This window comes from Grammomys surdaster, unplaced genomic scaffold (genome assembly GCF_004785775.1).
Source record: "Grammomys surdaster isolate TR1022 unplaced genomic scaffold, NIH_TR_1.0 126035, whole genome shotgun sequence".
NCBI classification, from domain to species: Eukaryota; Metazoa; Chordata; class Mammalia; order Rodentia; family Muridae; genus Grammomys; species Grammomys surdaster.
In genome coordinates this window covers 4,469,706-4,487,026 of record NW_021620848.1, presented here as the reverse complement: position 1 = coordinate 4,487,026, position 17,321 = coordinate 4,469,706, and the positions used below count along the sequence as shown (strand labels likewise).

The 17,321-nt window shown below is 38.3% G+C and overlaps 1 protein-coding gene across 2 annotated transcripts in view; it reads left to right on the top strand.

The window, feature by feature from the left end:
* Rabgap1 (RAB GTPase activating protein 1) overlaps nt 1-17,321 on the top strand; it is a 125,369-nt gene that overhangs the window by 73,789 nt on the left and 34,259 nt on the right. For both annotated transcript variants that reach the window (XM_028754651.1, XM_028754650.1), the window contains exon 14: nt 15,426-15,539. In XM_028754651.1, the coding sequence (XP_028610484.1) occupies nt 15,426-15,539 (114 nt within the window). The remainder of the gene's footprint in view (nt 1-15,425; nt 15,540-17,321) is intronic.

Genomic DNA, 17,321 nt, shown 5'->3' with positions numbered 1-17,321 from the left:
CAGAGACAGGATAGTAGATAAAGAGAAAAACAGGCTCAGTTAACGATGGAAGAATAACAAGGAGTGGTAACATTAAGGCCCAGTGCAGACATAAGGAGACGACTTGGTGAAAGTATTGACATGGTGATATTGAAAAATATCAAAACACTGAGGATAGTGAAAAGTCCTAAAAGCTTGGTATGAGGAAGGGAGCCAGAATTTTATGTCCAGTTAACTATTACTCAAATGTGAGGATAAAATAAACCCACTTTATGACATGTGTTGTATTTGAATATATTCACCAGCCTTGCATACATTCTTAGAGAGTTGCTGAAAAATTACTTCCTCAGAATGAGAAAGGAGAAATATGTAAAATCTAGGAAAATGTCTCCAGGGAGGAAGAATTCCCACAAAAAGGGAAAACCTTGGAGAAGAGGCTGTTAAGGTGAATTATGTAGTACCTGGTGAAAAATAAGCCGGAAAAAAGGCCTATCAGCCGGAGGTCTATTCTTAAGGAGTGGATGTTGGAGTTGGTTTATCTGTGGCATTGTGGATACAAGGGAGCCTCAGACATTCTAAAGAGAGCTATACATTATTACTGAGCTATGTATCATCAATGACAATGCTATCATTATCACTGAGGTATATACACCTGGGTTTAAGACTCTTTCAGACTTTGAATTATACATTGATATTTGCATAGTATACTTAGATACAGAGAAAACTAAGAGAAAGGAAAATAGGACAGTTTATGAAAAGAAATAAAAGGTAAAGGAGTAGAATTATAAATATACTCTGATTCATTATAAATTATATTGACTTAGCCAAAATTGGTAGCAAAACTATTGAGAATTAGGGAGAAAGAATTGTGGATGGCCAGGCAGTGGTGGCGCACGCCTTTAATCCCAGCACTTGGGAGGCAGAGGCAGGTGGATTTCTGAGTTCGAGGCCAGCCTGGTCTACAGAGTGAGTTCCAGGACAGCCAGGGCTACACAGTGAAACCCTGTCTCAAAAAAGAAAAAAAAATGTGAATGTAGACTTGTGAGTGGACAGAGCCGCAGTATCTTCTCCCATACCATAGAAATCTATAGGTAATGTCAAAAACAGAAGAGCCAACAAAATAGCAGTTAAGCATTCCTTTCAGAGTTAAGAAAGACAACCAACTGTAAAAAGGAAGATTACCTTTGAGGAGCATGAGTGTGCGTGTTCGTGTGTGTGTGATTGTAAACTGTGTCCTCTGACTTATAAGGGAGGATTGTTTGTAATGAAGAACATAAACTGTGTTCAGCAAAAGTGAAGTTAGACAGGAGATAACTAGCTGCTGGTTTATAGGAAGTGTGTGTGGCTAGTACCACCTTACCTGTAGCCTTTAAGGAGCAGTTTCCTGTTACACATCGTACATCCTTCTCCCAGAAAGACTGGCAAGGTCAGTGTGTTCAAATGGGAATTGTGGGGGGTTTTAGAGTGATTAAGGCCTTTTGGTTCCTAGCCTACTATGATATGTTCTTTGTGTGGCTCCCTCCAGGTTTTTAATGTTTAATTTTCATTGAGAGACTACAACAGATATTGAAAAGCATTCTTTTTATATCATGAGAAGTAATGCATTAAAACAGATGTCTGTGTAGGGATAGATATATTTCCTGAGCTGAGACAGACAGAGGTGGTGAGAGAATACAAAATGTTGCCTGGAATGTGCAGGTGGTAGAGATGTGTATCAAGTGGGTTTCCATAGAAGTCAGTGCATAGAATCTGGGAGAGGGTTTTTCTATAAGTCTACACTCTTCTGCCCTCCTTACTCTACTCCTTCCAGGCATAATGTTGATGTAGAGAATATCCAGCTGGGCAAGATTAAGGAAACACAAAGGTCAGTAAGACCCTAGTAAATTTATCCGTAATTTACCAAACAATGTTTGATGTGAGAAAACCCTTTGCAGGTTAAAAATAAAACATTATTTTTTCGTAAATTACTATGATTATAGTCTTGCAATGATAGACTTATTGCTAGAAACAGCACACACTCATATCCCTGAAGTCTTCTCCCGATGATCTGCAGTCCCTCTATACTGAAGCCTTAGGTATTTCTTCTTGGCTTAGAGAGTGCATTAGGATTAATGCTGCCTGTTTGGAAACATTGACTTGTATATTCACTGTGTAGGTGTACTTCACTGGGAAATTCTGGGGCTTATAGTTAGAACTAAGGAGGCTTGAGGGTGACATGTATAAGCAGGTCTCATTTTTAAAATGTGCAGGTGGTAGAGATGTGTATCAAGTGGGTTTCCATAGAAGTCAGTGCATAGACTCATTTTAAAAATGAGGTTGGGGCTAGAAAGATAGATGGTTTGGTGAGTAACGTACTTTTACTGCACAAGCATGAGGACATGGGTGTGGGTCCTCAGCACCACAGAAAGTCTGGGACTCGTACTGCATCTGTAACCCCAGAGCCAGGAAGCAGAGCCACATGAGTCCCCAGAGATTACAACAAGCCTACCTAGCCAAAGCTCCATGTATGGTGAATAGCTTTAGAGCAATGAAGCAAGATAGCCTTTAATTATTTAAATAGTTGTCTCTTGACAATTCTTTCAAGATTAATTTTTTCAGCAAAAAAATGTAGACCTCTTCCTGAATTCTGAATGCTATCTGGAAGTTTGGAGATGTTCTGTGAACATTTATCTCAAAGACGGCTGTTTCACAGCTGCAAAGCTTTGACTGCACTCTGAAATCTCTGACTTAAGACATTATTTCCAGAAGAAATGAACTTTTTGAAATAAAGTTGAGAATTTATTGAATGTTTAAAAGAGAACCATTTTAGTAATTCTAATCAAATGGATTAGATTATATAAAAATATAACTTGAGGAATATAAGAATTGACTTGGGTTTTGTATAATGTACTATGCACTGTCTGATAACTGTTTTTATTTATTTTGTGTGCATTTGTGGGGAGTAGCAGGAGTATAGAGGTCAGAGAGCAGCTGGAGGAGCCCGTTCTCCTTTTCTACTGTGTGGGCTCTAAGAATTGAACTTGGCATCAGGCTTGGCAGCAAGTTTTTTAGTTACTTTGTTGTTGGTGATAGTTGTTTGACTGATTGAGATGGGGGTCTCACTTTATAACTCTAACTTTATAACTAACTTTATAACTTTATAACTAACTTTATAACTTTATAACTAGCTTACCTGAAGTTCACTGCATAGACCATGAAAGCCCAGGGCTCATAAAGACCCACTTTCCTCTCTTTAACTCCTGAGTACTGGAGTTCAAGTTGACAGCACCATACCAGGCCCTTTTGTTCTTAACATGTGATACTCTGTAAAATTTTAAGCATATACATCCAACAATAATACAGCAAGCAATACTAAGCTGTTAACCTTACTAGGAGAGTACTTATTTGATGTGCAGTTTATTTGGTGATAGAAATGAAATTGAAATAAGTGTTTAGAAGTATTTAGTTACCAGAAACATTTGTTTACAATATGACTTTCAACATAATTTTGTGCCTTCTGATTTAACTCATAACTTGCCACCCTTACTAACACCACCACCTTTTTACTCAGAATTATTCTCTGCCTGTTCATTTTGTCAGTAACAGTTTTTAGATTGCCTGGTCCTTGGGTTCTCCAGATGTGTTGCTATGCAGGAGAATCAACAATAGCCTAGCAGGAAAAGGTTGACCACACTGTTAGCATTTATGCCTTATCTATACATGATTTCAGGCAGTTTTCCCAAACATTGGCCAGTTCTCCTGTGGGAAACTTGAGCCCTGAAAGGAAATGGGCATAGCTAAAGGGCTGCACGTCACATGGGACTTAGACTTATTTTTAGAAAGAAAGGCATTATAATGCCATATTTGGTTTGAATCAATGTGACAGCGGTCCATTATTTTATTAAATACAGAGCTGTCTTTTCTGAAGTCAGCCACTTTCCTCTTACATTGTCTATCATAGATAGATCCATAGCGTCTGGATAATGCTTACATATTCATCCAGTTGGTGCAGTTTTAACTATACATACAGATTAAAAGTGGTTCTTGAGCAGATAGTTCTACCACAGGCTTGCTGAGCATAGTTTTTATAGTTAAGACTGGTCACATTACATGGTTGTCTTTTATGTTCCATATTTGGGAGAGTTGTTTGCTTTATTGGATGTTAAGAATGGAAATGAAGAGGCAGAGGCATTTGAAGTTTACTGTAATTGTCTTGAAAAGGAAGAACTCACTAAATGAGATAGTAATAGAAAATCTGAAGTGGATCTCTACCTTGAGGACTGGTTTAAAACAAAATAAATCTAACCAGCACAAATATTTCTTCTTGAGCACTACAGTGTTTAGATCAGTATGATTCATAGGTTAAAAGAAAAGAAATTCTATCATTTGTATTTGAAGTGTCAGTGTTTCTGTCTTCTCTTCCTTATAAATTAGTTTGATGGTAATAAAGTATGATATTGGTAGCATACTTTATATTAGATTTTATAAATAGATTTCTGAATTGCTTACTGTCTGATTACAGACCTCTTTCTTCTCTCCAGACCAGGCATAAGTCCCAATCAACACAACTTGCCAAACTCATTTTTTCTTTTGGTTTCTCTGCCAACAATGTCTACCTCAAATCTGGCAGGAAGGGTTAGCACTGATGTACTAGGCCTTGTCCCTCCCACTTTCTTCCACATAGTGTTTCTTCTTATAAACCCAGGCAAATAGGCTAGGCTTATAATCAGATGGTTAGAAATACTGCAGGATCTAGCTGAGGTAAGTGTACTGCCCAGGGTTGTGAAAACTAAATCAAAACAACAGAGGCACACATAAAACAAAGCTGCCTACTACAGAGTTTAAGTCCCATCCATTGTACTGTTGTCCTTGTAGAACAACTCCAGAATCCACGGGGTGGCCTGATTTTAGTACCTCCAGTTACCTATATGTTCTATTATCATGGAAATGTATTTCTAGGCTGCTCTGTGTTTTATGTAATTGAGCTTTGGAAGGGAAACCTTTAAAACATTAACTACTGGGTGCCTTTATAGTATTTCATATATTTAAATATGTGTAATTCAGTCTCCCTTCTTTGGTTCGGTTTTTAAATTGTGCTGTTAACTTTAAATTGGTGGCAGTTTTACTGTCATCATGCCCCCCCCACCCCCACCCCAACCTCCCTCTGGAAGCAGTTTTCCTAATAGATGTGAAAAGCAATCTCTACTAACACATTTATTTTCCATGAAAATCCAACAACTTTGTTCTCTACCCAAATCTCTTCTCTTGCAATGGTATGGAAGAACAGCGCTATAGGACAGAAATCCCGTGGTTCCTAGTGAAAAAGCAAGTAAGGACTCGAAGAGCAATTGTGACAGCCATGAGGGACCAGTAATCTTGTATTTTCACAGATACATAATGTGCGTACTGAGTTCTTGAAAGCTCAAATCAGTCATGGAGGTGTTTGTTTTGTTTTTTAGTTTTGTATTGTTATTAAATGAGATCATTATTAATGTCTATTTCTAGGATTCATGTTTTGACATTGAAAAGATAATAGACACTGGTTCACTCTCCATGGAATAGAAACTGCTTATAATTCTTAGAAGACAGCTTTGACAAGGACATTCAGTGGTGTGGTAGTTAGTGTCCCCACCACTACAAATGTAAAGGGTTGTAACCAGTGCTACATTTTGTCCCTCCCTTCCCTCTCTCCTTTCTTCCCCTTTCTCTCTCCTTCTGTCGCTCTTGCCCTCACTTCTTTACTTCCAACAGTCTCAAAGCATCCTGGAACCATAATTCAGTGAGATGGTACAGTGAAGACTAAGATAATTATAGCCTAAAAACTTTTCAGTAATTATGATTTAATGAAATTTAAAATGTTCACTTCTAAACTGTGGTGTTTGTTTGTTTGTTTGTTTGTTTAGGTTTTTTTTCGAGACAGGGTTTCTCTATGTAGCCCTGGCTGGCCTCGAACTCAGAAATCCACCTGCCTCTGCCTCCCAAGTGCTGGGATTAAAGGCGTGCGCCACCACTGCCCAGCAACTATGGTGTTTTCTGACTGCCATTACATGGCAGGTTCTTATTGTTAAAGTATTATTAATTTCTTGGCAATTTCCATAAATATATTTATGTGAAAATTTTTATTTTTCTAAGTTACATTTATATAGATTTTATATTTTATACTTTTAAAAAAGTATTTTTTTTTTTATTTCATGTGCATTGGTGTTCTGCCTCCATGTATGACTGTGTGAGGCTGTCAGATGCCCTGGGACTGGAGTTACAGGCAGGTGTGAGCTGTCCTATGGGAGCTGGGAGTTAAACCTAGGTCTTCTGGATAGCAGCAAGTGTTCTTAACTGCTGAGCCGTCGCTCCCACACCTATCTTATGTTTTCCAGTGTATGCTTTCATCAAATAAAATTTTTGTGTGTATTTTAAAGTTTTAAAATAAGTAAAATAAAAGTATATCTGCCTGTAGTCAGGCCAAATCAAAGAGTAAAATTCAAAATACTTAAAAAGAATACGGATTTGTTTTTAACTTTGTGTGTATAGATATTTTAATCTGCATGTAAATATGTGGACCATGTGTATGCAATGCTTTCAGAGGCCAGAGGAGAGTGTCATTTACCCTGAAACTGAAGTTACGTATGCTTGTGAGTACTGAAAATGGAGCCCAGGGACTCTGTAAGAGCAGCCAGTGCTTTTAACCACTGAGCCATCTCTGCAATCCAAGTACACTAAATTTTTTTTAATGGATTTTTTAAAACAGATAATGCCTAGTCTTTTCATGTACTCCCCTGATAATGTGTACACAAACCACATGGTGAGATTTTAACCACTTTTGTTTGTATGTTTTAAAACTTCCACATGGTCCATACTCGGGAGGCAGAGGCAGGCAGATCTGAGTTTGAGACCAATCTGGTCTACAGAGTGAATTCCAGGTTACAAAGAGAAATCCTGCTTGAAAATCAACCAACCAACCAGACACGAAAAGCATTGTACTAGCTATACTAGTAGTTTTTGTTTTTGCCAACTTGACACAAGCTACAGTGATCTGTGAAGAGGAAACCTCAGTTGAGACTATGCTTCCATATAGAGTGTAGGCAGATCTGTAGGGGTATTTTTTTCATTGATGATTGATGTAGGAAGGCCCAGGCCACTGCAGGCAGTGCAGATTCTGGTTATAGGTAGTACAAGAAAGTAGGCTAAGTATGAACAAGCCACAAGTAGCATTCCTTGATGGGCTCTGTTTCAGCTCCTGCCTCCAGGTTCCCACCCTGTCTTCCCCTCTTTGATGGATTGTGATTGCAATGTCTTAACTCTTTTTCTCCCCAAATTGCTTTTGGTCGTGGTGTTTATCACAGCAATAGAAGAGCGCATGTTATTAGGGAAAGGCATAAGTTTTGGGTTTGTTTTCCTACTTTTGTATAAACATTGACAATTTTTATCTAAGTACTTACTTCATATGATTACTGTACATAACTTCTTTTTATTTTATTAGAATTCTTACGATATATCCCTTAATGCAGGTATAGAATTAAGACGTTAACAGATAAAGCTGTTACAACTATTAGTTTTTCTTTATTATTTTTCAATTTCATCAAACTAGAAAAGCTATTAGATACAATATATATGATTGAAATTCAACTTCAAAATATTTTAGATTTTTTTTATATTGCCCAAATATTACAACATCTTTGTTTCATTTTTAATTTTGTTCTCTCAGTCAGCAAGGCAGGTGCTGTATCACTGAGCTGTAGTCCCAGCTGGTCAGCCTTGCTTCTAAACATACAGCAAAAGTACAAATGAGAAGATACTCGGGAAGTCCACAGAATGAAGCTGTCTGTCTTCAGTACCACCTAAATTTTATTTTTCTCTTTGAGCTTTTATCCCATCAACTTATATAGAGAATTTTTAAAATATATTTTTTAGAATGAATTGTAACTATAGTTCACTTTCTAAAAAAGGAGCTGCAGATTGAGGAAATAGCTTAGCAGGTAAAAGCTAAGGCTTTAGATAGGCACACAAGCCTGACAGCCTGAGTTAGATCCTCAGATCTGCTTTTAGAAGTAGATGGAATCATCTGTAATCCTACCACTTCTGTGGTGAGGTGGGAGAGAGGTAAAGACAGGAGAATCAGCACACAGATCTCAGAGCATCTAGGTCAAAGTTTACAGTGATAGCAGTAATGAATGCACTGACTAGAAAGTTGTCCTGACTTCCACACTGTGTGCTGGGCCACATGCTTTACCTGTACTAACAAAAACACATGCGTGAGCACACACACTCCAAAAACAACAATAAAACAAGGCTATGCAACCAGTATAATATATTTTATTGATAAAATTACATTTTAGAGATAGGACATGGACAAGGTATGATTGACACATACCTGCAATCTCAGGACCCAGAAAGCGGAGGCCTGCCTGAGCTATCTAGTGAGACCCTGTCTCATGGATAAATAATGTGTTTGAGTAGGCTACTTTTCTATTTTATGAAGTGTTACGTACAGTTTTATGGCGTTGATAACATTATTCTTGAGAACTTTTGATCTGGGCAACAAACTACTTGGAAAGTACAATCCCCTTACTTGTTACTTCTCATGGCAACCTTCCACTGCAATTTCTTTGTTTGGTTACTTTCTTTTTCTTCCTGCCATTCTTAGCTTTCTATTTTCCAGTGTGAGTTTACACAGTGTATGTATTCAAAGCACTTCCTCTAGTTCCCAGAACCTTATTAATCTTGAGAAGTTACCCAGATGCCCTGTTCTCACAGTAAGGTATAAAAACAGACATCCATAGAGATTACAGAAGTCAGTACCACTGTAATTTGAAAACAAAAACAGTTTTGATGTGGGAACAAGGAAATACCACTTACTATAACTTCCTTAAATTTTAATCCACAAACTTTTAAAGGAGCCTTTCTCCTAGTACCACCGCCACATATCAAGCATCATGATAGAGCTAAGGAAGAATCACTAGAAATGAGCCCACCTAGCATCTAGATTTTGCTTTAGTCACATGTACTAATGAAAGGTGTAGCCGCCCAAGCTGCCTCACGTTCTGGGGACCACTTTGTAACGGCCCCGTTCTGCTGCTCCGGTCCGCGGGTCAGGGCCTAGCAAGAGAGAGAGTGGGGATGGACATGCGAAGAATGGAGACAAGACAGGGAGTCTGATCAAGTCTCGTTTATTGGAAGGAAATCCTGGGTATTTATACCCTTTACCACGTGCCTTGCCCTCGTGGACAAGCACAGCTGAAGGCACTATGTCATGTGCCTTGCATCGTGGATATCACATGCACCTAGCTAGCAGTGAGGAGACCACGTGCGCCTTGCAGCTGGCGGCACTAAACAGCAAAACAAGATATGTGAGAAAAACAAGATGTTTATCAGAGTGTGCTCAGTCGTTGCGGGCTGTTGAAAACAAGTCTCTTGTCAGGGTATATGGCCTGAGATGGCTGCAAAGATGATAGCCGCTTTCGGCTAGGAGTTGGCTCCCAAAAGAAAGGAACATGAACTGTGTGGTGGTTATAATTTTGTACAGTGTCCTTCAAGAAATTGTCTGGTATTTTTCTCATGAAGTTACGAATTTTAAAGATATAAAGTAAAAGCCATTTTTGTAACACGAGGAGTGCCTGCTAGCAGAATGACTCACCACTGATAATACTGATCTTGGTTGTCTTTGTGAGACCAGGTTTCTGGGTTTCTCCCCTGCGTAGTTACTCTTTGAATCCAGCTCTCATTCCATACTGTATTTCAGTCCTCCAAAGGAAGTGTGTCCATGCTTGAGTAGTGGAGGATTACCCTCTCCTTCCTTGAGGACACAGTACATACACAAGTTATTTGAAATTGGCCTGCCTGTATTTCTTTACCCTACTTATTTAATCCATTTTTTTTGTTTTTGAAATTTTTTTTATTGGATATTGTATTTACATTTCAGATGTCATCCCCTTTCCCCATCCCTCCCCCAGGCACCCTCGATCCTATCCCCCCTCCTCCTTCTTGCTTTTTTTTCGTTATTAATATTTTAAGTTAACATACAAAGTACTGGGTTTTATTATAGCATCCTCATACATGTGTCATTAGAGTTCTGATTTGTTTCCCTCTGCCCCTTCCCTTTCTTCCTCCAGCTAGTTTCCTCATCTGATTTCCTGTCACATGTATTCCATCACCCTCCCTCCTCATCCTTTTTTTTATTAGTAACTTGTTTAAAAAATGTTAATCAAAGGCTTTATAAGTTTGATAATGCTCAATAACAAGATGCCCATGCAATCAGAAGTATAACCCAATACCCAACCTAGATATACCAACTGTCTTTGACTGGCAGAGACACACAAACATCCGCCTCCATGTCCCCCCCCCCCACAATCTCTTGGCTTCTCCTCTCATTCTCCTCTTCCTCTCCTTACTCCTCCTCTTCTTCTCCTTACTCCTCCCACCTTAGCTCCTCCTACAGATCACTCTTCCTGTTAAAATAAAACTTTTCTCTCAAAATACAATTAGAGCATAACTATACCAATTTGTTATCAGTAAGGTACAAGATAGACCTAATACCCAGTCCCAACATTTTGTTGACTAACCAGAACCTCTGTCATCTCTCCTAACTAAAAGACTTAGTTTTGAACCTGGCCTTTTTCTTGGCTTAAGAATGAATGTCAGCTGAAAACTATCCTCTCAAATCTTTTCTCTAAAAGTAAATAGCCAGGATTGGCTATGAGACTATAAGTCTTCAACTCCGTCGGATGACTGAATTAACTGAAATTATGGGAAGCACAAAGCATAGCTTCTAAAACTTAGCCAATTGATACAGACCACTGAACACCTGGACAAAATGTTGGAGCATCTGATCTTCAGCCTTCTGGCCCAGGATCATCTGACACACCTAGTGATGCAGAATTATTAAGGACTGATTACTCTGTCTTGGCAGATATAATCAGTTGACTATTCTGCAAGTGTGTCCTTTTCTGGACAGTAATTTGTCTGTAGATGAAAAGAGGCAATTCTTGCCTAGTGGCTGTCTCGCCACAACTGGAGTAACTCCAAAGATGCTCAATTTCTTCTTAGAATCCAAGACAGGAAGCTGTCAGGAGCAGACAGGTCTCTAATCAAAATGAACATTAATACAGAAATGTTTGTAACGTCAATTCTGTGGACTTTTGACGTTTTGAAAACTAACTGTCCATGTAAGGCAATCTGGACTGTGGTCTGTTAACTCCTCTCAGCTATTTCTAAATAAAATATAGAAAACACCCTAACAATAAACTCAGAACCATGAATTTGCTATAGGCCCTTAACTCACAGGCTAACCATCTCAAATCAGTTAAAAAAGTTAAAGAAGGACGGGTCTAAGCCTTGTATTCCTAAATGTGTTATATAGGCACAATGCCTATGAGAGTAACAATATTAATCTCATTTTTATATCAGTAAGAAACTCGTACCAATGAAACTCTCTTAAATTTGAAATCAAAGTAAATTTGGTACCATTTAAAAAATTATAACTTCAGCTTAATAGCAATTATACAGATTTCTACCAATAAGTTATGGCTATGCAATAAATCCTAGCTATTCCTCCCTGTTCTGACAAAACCACTACTTTCCCTAGAAAGACAGCAGTCCCCAAGCCCAGGGAATAGGGGCATCGACTCTTCATTAACTTCTTCAAGCTGGTTACAGGCGTTGAGCTATTAGAAGAGGGACGGGGGAAGAGTAAACTGATAAGCCTCTGACATCTGTGTCTTCACTGCATCCTACTGAAATTCCAGGACATCAGAGATTCAAGCAGGTCTGCTCAGCTTGCTTGATGAGTAGATACACCACCAAGGCTGTGTATCCTGCAATATACAATTCTCAAAGCAAATTTTAGTATCAAAATAATTTTTTGCTTGAATTCTGGAATCTAGTCTTCTGGTAGCCTGCCTCTGTCATGTCTAATCCATATAATTCTGGGAGTTTCTATGAGGGTGTGCTCCCACCATCCTCCCATTCCTGCTTCCCTGTTCTTGAATTCCCCACCACTAGGGAATCCAACTTTCAGGCACCAAGGCCCTCTACTTCCACTGATGCCTGACAAGGCCACTCTCAACTTACCTATACAGGTGGAGCCATGAGTCCCTCCCTTTGTGTTCTCGGGCTGGAAGTTTTAGAATGGTTACTCCAGCTTGTTTCTTAGAACCATTTGCTTGAAAAATTGTTTTCCAGCCTTTTACTCTAAGGTAGTGTCTGTCTTTGTCACTGAGGTGGGTTTCCTATATGCAGCAAAATGCTGGGCCCTATTTACGTATCCAGTCTGTTAGCCTATGTCTTTTTATTGGGAAATTGAGTCCATTGATGTTAGGAGATATTAAGGAACAGTGATTGTTGCTTCCTGTTATTTTTGTTATTAGATTTGGAATTATCTTTGTGTGGCTATCTTCTTTTGGATTTGTTGGAAGAGGATTACTTTCTTGCTCTTTCTAGGGTATAATTTCCCTCCCTGTATTGGAGCTTTTTTGCTATTATCCTTTGTAATGCTTGATTCGTGGAGAGATATTGTGTAAATTTGGATTTGTCATGGAGTATCTTGGTTTCTCCATCTATGGTAATTGAGTTTTGCTGGGTATAGTAGCCTGGGCTGGCATTTTTGTTCTCTTAGGGTCTGTATGACATCTGTCCAGGATCTTCTGGCTTTTGTAGTATCTGTTGCGAAGTCTGGTGTAATTCTGATAGGTCTGCCTTTTATATGTTACTTGACCTTTTTCCCTTACTGCATTTAATATTCTTTCTTTGTTTTGTGCATTTTGTGTTTTGATTATTATGTGACAGGAGATATTTCTTTTCTGGTCTAGTCTATTTGGCATTCTGTAGGTTTCTTATATGTTCATGGGCATCTCGTTCTTTAGGTTAGGGAAGTTTTCTTCTATAATTTTGTAAAAGATATTTATTGGCCCTTTAAGTTGGGAATCTTCACTCTCATCTATACCTATTATATCCTTAGGTTTGGTCTTCTCATTGTGTCCTGTATTTCCTGGATGTTTTGTCTTAAGAAATTTTTGCGTTTTGTGTTCTCTTCGACAATTGTGTCAATATTTTCCATGGTATCTTCTGCACCTGAGATTCTCTTTTCTATCTCTTGTATTCTGTTGGTGACGCTTGCATCTATGACTCCTGATTTCTATCCTAGGTTTTCTGTCTCCAGGGCAGTCTCCCTTTGTGATTTCTTTATTGTTTCTACTTCCATTTTTATGTCCTCAATGGTTTTGTTCAATTCCTTCATCTGTTTGGTTGTGTTTTCTTTTAATTCTTTAAGGGATTTTTGTGTTTTCTCTTTAAAGGGCTTCTATCTGTTTACCTGTGTTCTCAAATTCTTTGAGAGTGTTATTTATGTCCTTCTTAAAGTCCTCTATCATCATCATTAGAAGTGATTTTAAACCTGAATCTTGCTTTCCTGGTGATATGGGGAATTCAGGACTTTCTAGTGTGGGAGAACTAGGTTCTAATGATGCCAAGTACCCTGGGTTGTTGATGCTTATGTTCTTCCTCTTGCCTTTCGCCATCTGGATCTCCTTAGCACTACCTGCCCTGTCTCTGACTAGAGCCTGCCTTTCCTATTATCTTAGTTGTTTCAGAACTGTGTGGGGGTGGGTGTTACTTGGGTTAGAGCTGAGGCCCAAGATCTGCTCACTGCTCAGTTGCAGAGAGGAAGGAACCAGTGCTCCGGGTCAGGAGTGAGTTCCTGGGTCCCAGTGGGTCACAGTTACTCCCTGTTTGGGGCGAGTGTTGCTATCTCCTTACCTAAGATACTGCCCGGGATCTGCTCATTGCTCGGGCCTAGACCAGAAGGCAATCCATTTTTTTAAATGTAGAAACTCATGGGTATTTCTCTCACACTCAAGACTATAACTCAATATTACTTTATCCCTTTCTTGGCTTAAGTCATCAGGAACATTTTCCTTGGCTGTCAGTATCTTTCTGACACATTCCCTTCAGTTTAAGCATTGTCTTGTGGATAGTATTATTGTTATGAGTTCATTGGCGTGGTTTGTGGTAGTAATAAAAAAAACTTGTTTGTTTATTTTTGTCTTTTTTGACAATACAAAATGGTTTTCTGGTTTTTTTTTTTTTTGATTTTTTTTTTTTTGGTTTTTTTTGTTTGTTTGTTTTTTTGCCTCGGTCTTAGAATCATTCATTTCTCCATGTAATTCTTGTTCCTTTTATTAGCAAATAGTAAACATGTAGATGCTGACTGTGCTGTGTAATTTACTAAAGTGATTGCATGATGGTGTAGCCTAGTCATTATTTGTAAGAGTTGCATTATTCCACCAACACTTGGTATTTTAATTTTAGCCAACCTAATGTGTGTAGTTTCTGAGCTATTTAAACTGTCTTATTTTGCTGCTTGAAATACAAGAGACAAGATACAATTATTTACAGTTTCTTGATAGTTGACTTTTTGTAAACTGCAGGAAGTATTTTTAACACTCATGAAAGACCAAGTATTCAAAAGGACATACAAGTTATAGCAGGGTCTGACATTGTTTCTAGGCTGAACATTATAAACTTCAGTTGACAGCAGCAGCAGTTAGGTGAATTTGAAATCATTACACAAATCTCTCTGGTCACATTGTCAAGGACATAGATTTGTTTTCAGAACTTTGTGAGACTTGTAATGTTATTATTCTGACAAGAACTTATTAAATTCATCATTATAATTTTGGTGGGTGGGTTCATATGGGTTGGCCTACAGCAAATCAAATGAATTTGTTCCGAGTTCTTCAGCATATTTTGCAAGACCAAGTATTTTAAGCCATTGGTTCTCATGGGGCTCCAATTTGTGCATTTTTTCAGGCTTCAGAAATTTACCATGTGAACTCTCATTGTCTATTCCCATGATTAATGGCAGTAGTTGGATGAGAACTGTTATGGAGTTAGACCCATCAGAGTGCTGGCATGCCTCATGGACAACTGCAAACATTGTTGATACCTGTTCACTTTTGTTGATTCAGAGACCACTTTTCTCTTCTGGAGGAAGAACTGGGAAGTTTCTCATAGGCCATTTGAACCCTGGGCCATTTTTTGGTCTTCTTCTGCATTTTTATGCCATTTGCCCCATAGAGACTCTGGTTAGGGGCTTAGCTTTTCTATTTGATAATGGGTATGTGAGCTTTGTGTCAGTAGATTAAACATTGCACATTGCCTCCTCTTTTGTGGTAAACTTAATGGTTTTTTTTTTTGTGGAAAACTGATTTTTTATACAGTAGAAAGGTCGTTAACCTCATTTGTTTGCAATGTATAGGGAATATAGCGTCAGGTATGTGCAATGAAATTGTACTCTTTTTTCCATCTTGTCCACACTTATTCCTCTTACTTAAGTCCCCTGAAAAGGTAGTAAAAGTACAGGCACGAGTATGTGTTATAGCACTTGAAGTACATAAATAACGGGCTCCTTTTATACAGATCCAAATAGGTATTTATCTTATTAATGTTCCCTTTCCCCTCTTCCTCTGTTTCTACAGGAGTCTCCCCAAGACAGTGCTATCACCAGAGATATTAACCGCACATTTCCAGCTCATGACTACTTCAAGGACACAGGGGGAGATGGACAAGATTCCTTATATAAAATATGCAAGGTATTTCCTATTTAAAATATAAAAGTATTGGATTTAAATGGCGCTCTGCTTTGAAATTATATAAAAGGCAAACTACAAAATATAATTTGGGGACTTGTTTGAGGGTTTTTGTTTGGAATGCTTTTCTTTTTCTTTTTCTTTTTTTTTTTTTTTTGAAACAGCTTCATGTTGACTAGACTGTCTTCAGTCTCATTATGTACCAGAGGCTGGTCTTAAATTTGTGTTCTTCTTGTCTCCAGTTCCCAAATCATGGGAGTACAGGTGCATTTCACCATGCTGTCTACAAAGTATAGTTTGTATTTGATGTTAGAATTGGAAAAGAAAGACAGCAAAAGAGAGGATCTGGAAGCCCAAGATAACACAATTTTAGACTCATCAAAAATCAGGAAGTAATGAGGCTGGAGAAATGACTCAGTGTAACAGCATGCACTGCTCTTCAGAGCACCTGAGTTTGGTTCCCAGCACGCACATCTAGTGCCTTACAACTTTATGATCTCTAGCACCACAGAATCCAGTGCCTCTGGACTCTGCAAGTACCTGTCTTTGTGTAGGTCATGTTATGTTGAAGATCATTCTCAGCCAGTTAGTGTTTCTAAATGTAATAAGGAAATAGAAAACAGGATCTAAGAGGGCAGAGAAAACGGAAGAGACAGAAGATAGACTGAAGGCCTGTACAATACTATCTACTGGGTGAGAAAAGCCATTGCATTACGAACTCACAACCACTGGGTCTGCACAGGACTGTCAATCAACAGCCAATCATGGATAACTATGGGACTTTATTCTTCTCTACTAAATTGTTGGTTACTGAAAGATCCTGGGAGAGCCCTCTTTAGTTGTGTACCCACTGGTGAGCCCACCAGACTCCAATGGAGATTTTCAAACTCAAAGTCATGCTGAATCCTAGTTCAAGTAAGTAGGACACAAAACCAAAAATTTAAAAATGTGGGAAAGGGATTTGTCACAGTGCTGTCAACAGGTATAAAGAGAGATAAGAGGAGTGGAGTGAAAATAATTAGAATGTGTTATATACATGCATGAGATTGTCAGAGAACAAGTTTGATAACCAGAAAGAAACACAGATTAACTGAAGCCAGTATAGCTAAATGTGAAGCTTAGCAAGACAAAGGTTATAAACTTTCCTTATATAGTTATCTGTGTTTCCCCAATTCTTGATAGTACAGATTTAGATTTTTCAAATTTGGTTTGTAAAGCACCTTGGAGCCTTAGAATGTTTATACACATTGTAAGTGCTGGAGTTGCCCCATGGATATGACCCAACAATAGTGCCAGTGCCCATTCAGGTGGGTTTGTGGCACTATGGCTTAATAAGTAAGTGATGGTCAATACTCATTTCTGTCAAAAAGACCTATATCTGAACACTGTAAAAGTAATAGCCTATTCAGTTGTAATCATTTTAAATTATATTTATTCTCATCCTACAGATACAGAGTATAAGTAGCATACATCAGAGCTACAGTGCTAAGAGAGATTGGGACTGGACTTTTTCAGCCTTGTCCTGTCTTCAGAACTGGTCTTTGATATTTTCCTTCTCAGAATAAGATAGGTTTTTGTAGTATGTTCAGGCAAAGCTCAAAATGTGCTCTTAAAAAACATCCACTTAGAATTAAAAAGAGAAAACTATCAGCTAGTTTTTAAGATAGGCTTTGTGACTACACATTAGGTAATTTGAACTATTAAGGACAGTTAAACTTTACAGAAGTCATTCTTGAGTTTATAGTCTTAATTTCTCCAAGACACTCAAAGCTGTAATTCTGTTTG